The sequence below is a fragment of the Bison bison genome, unplaced genomic scaffold, assembly GCF_000754665.1.
Source record: "Bison bison bison isolate TAMUID 2011002044 unplaced genomic scaffold, Bison_UMD1.0 scf7180017864309, whole genome shotgun sequence".
Taxonomy (NCBI): Eukaryota; Metazoa; Chordata; class Mammalia; order Artiodactyla; family Bovidae; genus Bison; species Bison bison.
Genome location: NW_011494881.1, coordinates 5,839,369 through 5,848,901, shown reverse-complemented (window position 1 = coordinate 5,848,901; position 9,533 = coordinate 5,839,369). Strand labels below are relative to the sequence as shown.

General features: G+C 52.0%; 1 protein-coding gene across 1 annotated transcript in view; it reads right to left on the bottom strand.

The window, feature by feature from the left end:
* The window catches only part of CDH23 (cadherin-related 23), a 409,549-nt gene that overhangs the window by 130,408 nt on the left and 269,608 nt on the right, over positions 1-9,533 (bottom strand). The window contains exons 16-18 of the mRNA XM_010852241.1: positions 7,369-7,606; positions 5,845-5,950; positions 4,169-4,296 (exon numbers count right to left, since the gene is read on the bottom strand). Of these exons, the coding sequence (XP_010850543.1) occupies positions 4,169-4,296; positions 5,845-5,950; positions 7,369-7,606 (472 nt within the window). The remainder of the gene's footprint in view (positions 1-4,168; positions 4,297-5,844; positions 5,951-7,368; positions 7,607-9,533) is intronic.

The window sequence follows — 9,533 nt, the reverse complement described above, 5'->3', positions numbered from 1 at the left end:
CTGCCTCCTCCTGTTCCCACAGCTCCTCCACAGTCGGGCAGACTTCCCTACCCTCAAAGACTCTGGTCCTCAGTGCTCATCAACCACCTTTGCAATCACCCAGTGAGAGTTCCTCCCCGTTTCTTCTTTGAGGAAGCCTCGCTGGCCCACATGGCTCGGTGCCTTCTCCCCCTCCCCAAGAGCCCAGTGTGGGGCTCAGGGGGCAGATGGGTAGTAGCCCCCTGGGGAGGCTGTAGGCTTCGGCCCTCAGTGATGCAGACTCCCAGGGGCCCACTTCTCCCCTGGACTGGGAGCCCTCTGGGGGAGAGGCTCCTGTATGAGTCACTCTGCTGGAGTCACTCACTTCTGGCTGAGCAAACAGGAAGGAGGAGGTGGCCTGGACACAACATTAGCAATCAACTATTTGATAAGACAAATTTTAAAAATAAATTAGAAAGGAAGGAGACAGCCTGATATGTGGCTGTCCACCCCTTGGGACTTCAGAGGCTCCCATCGTGCTGGGACTGTGGTGCCCAGAGTGTAGTGCTCTTGTTCCCCAATCTGGCCCCTGGCTCTGGACCACACACCAGTTCCCGCTGACCTGTCCCTCTCCCTAGCCTCAGAGAACTGGCAGTGAGAGGCCCCACCTGATGTCTGATGCCCAGCAGCACGCCTGGTCATCCCTGGTGTGGGCACGTGTGCCCCATATACGTACATATTTAAGCCTTTTGCTTGGCTGCACAGAACGGCGCGGAGAATGTCAGTGACAGAGCATGAGGCAGAAACTTATTAGCGCTGATATTTTCCCGGATCCTGGCGCTATATTCACTATTAGTTCTAATTCAGCGGCTCCCTCTACAAAAGCTTATTGTCCCCTAATGGGAAATCTACAAACCGAGTTTGACTTCTTTATTAAAAACCAACAAGCAGTGGATGAAAAGGAATCACCTGGCCCCCATGCCCGCCCCCTCCTTGCACAGCCCTGTCGCCTTGATCTGCCTCTCCCCACCCCCAACCTGAGCAGTAAATGCTGCCATCAACTCCTTCATCTCTGCTGGGGCTTTTTTTTTTTTTTCCGTTTTCTGTTGAGAGAAAATCCCTTTGGAAGAGGGAGGAAGCAGCTCAGCCAAGTGACAGCTACTTAAAAATCACCCACATGAAAAACCAACCCGGAGGCGGTGACCTTTTCAAGTGTGGTCCTTAGACACAAGTGACTGCACTGTCCCAAAGCTCTGCTCAAGAGACGATGCTCACTCACAGTCAAGGTGGTACCTGCCTTTGTTACCAGATCTGCCCTGCTGCCACAGGCCAGGGCAGACCCAGAAGGGAAGTACAGGGTTCCTGCTGACCTGCATGATGGTTGTGAGGAAATCTGAAAATAGCACCCCTTCTGCTGGACTGAGGTGGCTCCAGGCCAGGGCACGTGTTGGCTTGCTGAGAGAACAGCAGCCAGGTAGACTCCTGCCCTCACTTGCCTCTGGACATGGAGACCCCCGCTCCGTGGTATCAGGGAGGGAGATGGAGGCTGCTGGTCACTCTTCTATTCACAGTAGATAAAAGGTCAGTTCTGACCCTGGGCCATTCACTTCCTGTTCCAGCTCCATGTGAAGGGTTGAGGCAAAAAGAGAGAGAGGCCCTCCCCAGGTCCTTTCTTAGTGAACCACAGGTTGGGAAGCGGGCTGGGATTTGGGGCAGTCCCTGGGATTCAAGATCCCATGAGGGCAGATTTTTGAAGGCCTCACTACTCAGAGTGGTTCCCTGGCCAGAAGGATCAGCGTCTCATGGGAGCATGTAGAAATGCAGAGCCTCAGCCCTTCCCCAGATGTGCTAAGTGAGAATTTGCATTTTACGAAGACGCCTGGGGAATCCACATGAACTCTGAGGCACACTAGTCTCAGTCACATGAAGACCGGGATGTCCAAGCCTCCAAACCTAGGAGTGTGGTGGGTAGAATGTGAGCCCAGGAGTCAGACTGGTCAGAGTTCAAATCTTGGCTAACTAGGACTGGAGGTAAATTCAAATGCCACTTACCGGCCAGAAAGCGAGGAAGGCACTGGTGACCCTGCACCAGCTATGCTCCCTCCCTGAGCCTCAGCTGCCTCGTCTGCAGAATGGGATCGAGAGAGCCTATGTAACGTGAAAGCCGCTGGCACAGCACGAGGCTCCAGAAGTTTGAATTTCCACTTGGTCAATGCTACGTGCCCATACCTGGGTAGCATGGAACACCTCAACTTATTTCCCTAAACCTCCCCTACTCTCACCCTATTTCACATCCGTTTCCAAAAAGTCTAGAGCAGGTCCTTCTCTGTCCAGCTGAATTCCCTGGACCTCCCTGTGCATTAGAGAGCCTGAAGTATGGACGCTGCCACTGGAATGCGTCCATCTTACCAGCAGTAAGATGGCCCATGTTACTGGAGCCAAGTACCACCCACAGGATCAAGCTTAATCTTCATGACAGTACCATGAGGATCCCCACTCTTTAGATGAGGAAACTGAGGTTCAGAGAGGAAAAGAATCCCAGGTCACATGGCTAGACGGTGGCAGAGCTGAGTATCAAAGCCATACGCCTCCCAAGCCATGCTCCTCTCTCTCTTCAGTGTCCCTTTGTGGGGGAGCAGGATTCATAGTCACCTTCATATCCCTCCCCAGTCTCTACTGCACAGCACACATGGGAAGAATTCACTGCTTGCCTGAGCAGAGCAGGATTCTGGTTGAAAGTGGTGGTGGTGGTGAGGGGACTGGTCAGGGTTACGAGTGTGGCCAAGATTAAGGGGACACTGGGGGCTGTGGTCAGGGTCAGGGCCATGCAGGCAAGAATACCAGGATGTGGTCAGGGCTGGTAGCAAGCGTACTGTGCTTCTCCGCTCTTAGCCTTGGGTTTCAGGTGCGTGGTCTCAGGTTAAAGGCAGGCATGCTTTTGGGTTTTTGAGGATCTCCTTCTGGCCTCCCCGTGGAGCCTGAAGTGTCAGATGAGGGTCCTAGACTCTGCCCTTCCATTTCCTGGACCTGGTTCTATAGAGCCTCTCTGTCCCCTGTTCCCCCTAAATGTTGCTCCCACATGCCCAGATGCAAGGTTCCTCCAGGCATCACCCTAGACTTTTCCATCACTGCCCACTCCAACATATTCTGTAAGCAAGTGGGGTCCCCTACCCAGGGCTGGCCCTGGAGGCTCAGTCTTGGGTTGAGAGGATGAGGCTCGATAAAGGCAGGTGTGAGGCAACACCAGGGGATGTTGGCAAAGCCGGCTGGGATAGGAAAGTCATCCGGCAACCTGCTCTGGGCAAGTTTCTGCTGCTGCTACTGCTGCTGCTGCTAAGGCGCTTCAGTCATGCCCGACTCTGTGCGACCCCAAAGACGGCAGCCCACCAGGCTCCCCCGTCCCTGGGATTCTCCAGGCAAGAACACTGGAGTGGGTGCCTTTGTCAAATCACAGCGAATCTCCTAACCTGACAATCTGATCAAATCCTCCTGGAGCCGGTAATGCACTAACTCTTCCATCAGCACGTGTTCACCGTCTCCACAGGCAGTAGCCTTTAATGGGATGGGGGTGGGTGTCTGGGCCGGGGGGCAGGAAGGCCCACTGGCCTGGTGTCAGACCATGATCTGCATCCCTGGGATTGCTGTGGGAGCTGTGTGGGGCCAACGAACCAGTGTGGAGATGGATTCAGTGACTGATAATTTCAGACACGGAAAGCACTAAGGTGTGCTTGATATTCGTGTCAGACAAGCTGTGGTTCGGTTTCAGGCCCCTTTAGATCTTCAGAGGAATGGAAAAAGGAAGTGAAGAAGAAAGAGGGGCCCAGAGAGAGATAGAAGAGAGAAGATGACCTTCCAGGAATTCCCTTGAACTTCACGGAATGTGGCTATAAATGAAGGAACACAGGACATTACCTCCCTGCATGAGCCCCAGCTCCTGCTCCACCCCAGAGGGAGTCCCGAGGCTCCGAAATGAAATTAGAGCAGGACTATCAGGCTATCCTTGGGTCCCAGTGCCCCGTGCCTTCCCTGGCCAAGCGAGGAGGCAGTTTGCTAGGGGACAGCCTTTGGGACAGTCTGAGTAATGCTCTGAGCTGTGGGGACAGCCAAGGATGTGGGGACACAGGGTTTTAGCAGGGCTCCAACACTCTGGGAGCACAGTCACCACCTCAGTTCCCAGAATAGCAAGGCCAGTGCACCCCTGGGTACTTACAAACACCTCAATGGTGACAGAGACAGTGCTGTTCAGAGGAGGGTTGCCAGCGTCCTTCGCCATGACGGTCAGATAAATCAGCCCATTGGGTATCTGTTCATAATCCAGGGGGCGGCTCACGCTGATCACTGAAATGACAGGACAGGCCCCAGGCCCTCTGTAAGCAGACTTTACATGCCCATCTGGCCAGGGCTCCCCTTTGGACAGACAGGGTGTGGCTGGCTTGGCCTGGTTTTTCCCTTCTGCCTGTGAACTCCCAGAGCCTCATGGACTTGACTGAGGTTTACTGACTACTTGATCTGTGCCAGGCCCACTCTTGAGTCCAGCAGCTGGCAACTATTTTGGTGGTAATGTAAGCCCCACTTTACAGATGAGGAAAGCAGGCTCAGAGAGGTTCAGTGTCTTCCCCAGAGACACACTGCACATGCCTGGACTCTCACCTTTTCCTTTCATGCTAAGTCATTGATTTTCAGTTTTGGGACGGAAGACATACTGGCTTGGGAGTGGGGGCATAGGCAGTCTGCAAAGGCATTACCCACAATATTAAACTGCCACTTTCTATTTGGGAAACAAACACAATTACCACTTTAGTAATATAAAGCCCAAGGGTGGTTCTTCTTGCTGAGAAGGTGGTGAGGTGTGAGGGTGGCAGAGGTGTGGGACTGCTCAGCTTTTAAAAGTGGGCACAGATCTTACAGAGGCCCTTAGGCTGTAGCATCCTGAGCCAGGATGCAGCCTCTGCAGGTCCATGTCTCTGACACAACTGTGGGGTAGGAGGAGGAGTGAGTCCCACACTCAGAGTCACCCAGTGCCCATCTGCTCTGTCTTGGGGACACTGAGCTCATCTTCCAGCATTAGGGAAGCTTTGCGGAGGAGAGGACATCCAAATGATCTTAAAGCTAGCCAGAGGTAAAAGGGAAGCAGGGCAAAAGGGTCGGGAGGAAGGGCTTTCCCAGTGGAAGGAGCAGACTCTGCAAATCACAGAAGTGGCCTCGTCAGGTGCGAGTGCAAGTGGTTCTCAGCAGCTGGACTCTGGTGGGGAGGCAGGTGCTGAAAGGCAGCCAAGAGCCCGATCACAAGGGCCTGCCCGGACAGTTCTGCTGTGTGACTTTGGCAAATCGCCCTCTGTCTCTGGGGCTCGGAAGAAAAACAAGTGGTCTCTTGGGATCTTGGAGCTTGAGGTTGTTGCTGCTATTTCCTTCCTGGGCTCCTGGGATCAGGACCCACAGTGGGGCAGGTAGGGCAAGTTCCAGAGTATGGCAGGGAAAGGAAAAGGCCACTTCCAGGAAGGGCTGGGCAGTAGCCACAGCATACCCAAATGATGGGGAAGCTTGGCTAATAAGCCTCCCCCAACCCCACCCCCCGCCCACACCACAGATCTGCCCAGACACCTTTTCTTAACAAAGACCTCACACACGGTGGTAACTTAAGAAGCCCAGCTGGCCACAAAACTAAGATTCAAAGATCTGGCTGATCAGAGACACAGATCTTGAGCCTATGAAAAGGTGACCCCACACCACATGCTGCTCCAGCCGACAGGAGCTGTGGGGCAGCTCCCCAAGTGGTCCAGGGTGTCTGGGAGGCAGAAGGGCCCCCTCCTGAGACAGGTGTGAAGTGCAGCCCTGTTCCCACCTGTCGACCCTCCTCCCCAGCCGGGCCCTCACTCCCGCACGTACCACCATAGCCTTCATACACACTGATGTCGAAGTAGCTGCCGAAGGCAGAGGCATTGACGATGCTGTAGGTGATCTGGTTGTTGGGAGGCGAGTCTTCATCCGTTGCCTGGAAGGAAGACGGTGAACAGAGCCCATGAGCTTTCAGTGATGCTGGGGCCAGAAGAGGGTGGAAGGAAAGAAGGGCTGGCCTCTCTCTGAGCACCCTTCTCTGGGTGATCCAGGCTCTCCCTGTCCCCGAGTTGAAGGCTACCCTCTGGCTCCCAGCAGACACTCATGATGTAGGGGTGTGGAGGTATTCTGGAGAACCTAGAGGGCAGGCTGAAGGCCTAGAGGGAACAGAGGAAGTCTAGGCCTTATCCAGAGGATGAAGAGTCTCCACCACACCTGGCATGACCATCACCTAGACCCCTAGTCCCAGCTGGACCTTCCTGTGTATGGAGGCCTTCCCTGACCACTGGACTGGGTTAGGTCCTGTGCTGGACACCCCATTCGTCTCCTTCCTGATTATAGCCTGTCTACTTTCTGCCTTCCTTGTTCAGACTGTCAGCTCCATGTGAGAAGGAACTTCATTTCTTGACTGCAACTGATACTTAGAGTTCAGCCCAGTGTTTGGCACCCAGCAGATGTCTAATAAATGCAGGTTGAGATGGATGGATGCAAGGACAGAAGATACTTGGAATGGGGTCAGGTATCCTCCTCCTCCTTGACCGTCTCTGGTGTGGCTGCATTAATTAGCTCTTCCCAAATGTCTCTGACCCTAGGAGCCTCCAGGGGCCTCCCTCCGGTCTGTGTGTAAGAGGAGCTGGGCAGGGAGGTGGGCAGGGTCCACTGCGGAGCCATGGCCATACTGGGTGGGCACGTGGTTGTGCCTTCTGTGTGTCTCCCATGCCCACCTCTTCCACCTTGCCCTTATCCCTGCCTCCTTCAGAAGTAAGTTCTTATTGGAGGCTCTGGGTCCTGTCACTCTGGGTTGGCAGAGTGAGGAAGGGGCATGAGATGTTAAGAAGTTTCTAATTACAGGTCACTGGCGTATGGTGGAGGGACTCACTGCAGGAGGAGGCCTGAAGCATGGAGCCCCAAGTTCTGGTCCTGGCTCTCTACTAATTCACTGGGCCTGCCTCTCCCTTCCTATTTCCCCTTCCGTGAACTGGGTTGTGTCCATGGTCTCTGGCTCCTTCCAGCCGCAGCGGTACCTGACTGTAGGCTATCACTAAAGGGTTTGGTTGGGGGGCTTTACACAAAGAACTGCTTGGCACTCACCAAGGGAGGTGCAGGGTGGTGACTGGAGACCTAAAGTCTAAGCCAAAGCAGACACTAGCCTTACCCAGTAACCAGGGATGCAAAGTGATGCTCAGAGGTGGGCCTGACACAGATGGAGAATGTGACCCCTGATCTGAGCAGAATCCTTCGTGGGTGGGTGTCAGCACTTCCTGCAGTGGCTCTACAAAGGGGTAGTCAAGGAGACGGCAGAGAGAGAGAAGGACAAGGGAAACAGACAGATCAAATGGCACCCCGGTATCTTACCCGGAGTCGCACCAGCTGTGTGACGGAAGGCTCGTTCTCTCTCAGGGCACCCACATAGGCATCCTTCTGGAAGGTGGGCACGTTGTCATTGACATCCAACACATTGATCCTGACCCGGCCTGTGGTCTCCTCACCGCCCCCATCCCGGGCAATGACCGTCAAGGTGAAGCGCTGGATGAGCTCGTAGTCCAGTCTGGCAATCAGCACGATGAGTCCTGTGTCCTTGTCCAGAGAGAACCTGTGTCAGGCCGGGAGGAGGAAGGGAAAGGACACCCTGGTTTAAAGCAGTTTGTGGATAAGGGCCTGCGTTTACCAGCCTGTCCTTGCCCAAGGTGATTAACAGAGAGACATTAACAAAGTCTGAAATTTGCCTTGTCATTTTCCCTAAATAAGAAGAGCAGCTATGTTTAACAGGAGGTGGTGGGCAGGGATCAGGACCACATGAGAGATGAATGATGGTCAGGTACTCAAAGGGCAGGAGTATGTTGATTTAATCAATGAGGAAACTTGGGCAGAATTATGCTCCTCTTGCTGTGGACAAGAGTTTCTGCCTACTGGAGATATTTAGATGTTAAGGAACTGCAGTGGTCAGAAATTCTTAAAACTGATACAGAAGTACAAAAGATTATTAGTGACTACTAAGAAAAATCACGGAGAAGGCAATGGCACCCCACTTCAGTACTCTTGCCTGGAAAATCCCATGGGCAGAGGAGCCTGGTAGGCTGCAGTCCATGGGGTCGCAAAGAGTCGGACACGACTGAGCGACTTCACTTTCACTCTTCACTTTCATGCATTGGAGAAGGAAATAGCAACCCACTCCAGTGTTCTTGCCTGGAGAATCCCAGGGACGGAGGAGCCTGGTGGGCTGCCATCTATGGGGTCGCAGAGTCAGACACGACTGAAGTGACTTAGCAGCAGCAGCAAAAAAAATCATATGCCAACAAACCAAACAATCTAGAAGAAATGGATAAATTCCTAGAAACACACAGACTATCAAGATTAAATCATGAAGAAATAGAAAGTCTGAACACACTGGTTACTGATAAGGAGATAAACCCAATAGTCAAGAATATCTCCCAAACAAAAGTCCAAGACCAGGTGGATTCACTAGTGAACTCCATCAAAAATTTGAAGAACAATCAATTCCAATCCTTCTCAAACTCTCTCCCAAGAGAGAAGAGTAAGGAATACTTCCAAACTCATTTTATGAGTCCAGCTTTACCCTGACACCAAAACCAGATAAGGACATGACAAGAAAATGACAGGCCACTATCCCGATGAACAAAGACACAAAAACCTCAGAAAACATTACAGATCAAACCCAACAGAACGTTAAGAGGACCATACACCACGATCAAGTGGGATTTATTCCAGGGATGCAAAGATGGGTCAGCATCTGCAAATCAACATGACGTGTGACACTAACACAGCGAAAGATTGTATCATATGATCATCTCACTAAACACAGAGTAAGGGCTTCCCTGGTGGCCTAGTGGTTAACAATCCACCTGTCAATGTAGGAGACGTAGGTCCAATCCCTGCTCTGGGAATATCCCACATGCTGTGTAGCAACTGAGCCCATGTGCCACAACTACCAAGCCAGTGCTTTAGAGGCGGTGAAGCACAACTACTGAGCCCACACTCTGTAACTACTGCAGCCTGTGCCCCTAGAGCCCATGCTCTGCAACAAGAGAAGCCACTGCAACAAGAAGCCCACACACCACAATGAAGAGCAGCTGCTGCTCACAATGAGAGAAAGCCTGTGTGCAGCAATGAAGACCCAGACTAGCTGAAAATAATGAATAAACCATCTTAAAAAACACAGAATAAGCATGTGGCAAAATCTGGTATACATTTATGATAACAACTGTCAACAAAATGGATATAGAGGAAAAGTACCTCAAGATAATAAAAGCCATATGTGACAAGCTCACAGCGAACATTATACTCAATGCTGAAAATCTGAAAGTTTTTTCTCTAAGATCAGGGACAAGATAATGATGCCCATTCTTGTCACTTTCATTCAACATAGTACTAGAAGTCCTAGCTACAACAATTAAGCAAGAAAAAAGAGGGCATTCAAATCAGAAGAGAAGTAAAACTTTCACTATTGACAGATGACATCATGTTATATGTAGAAAACCCAAATCACTCCACCAAAAAAA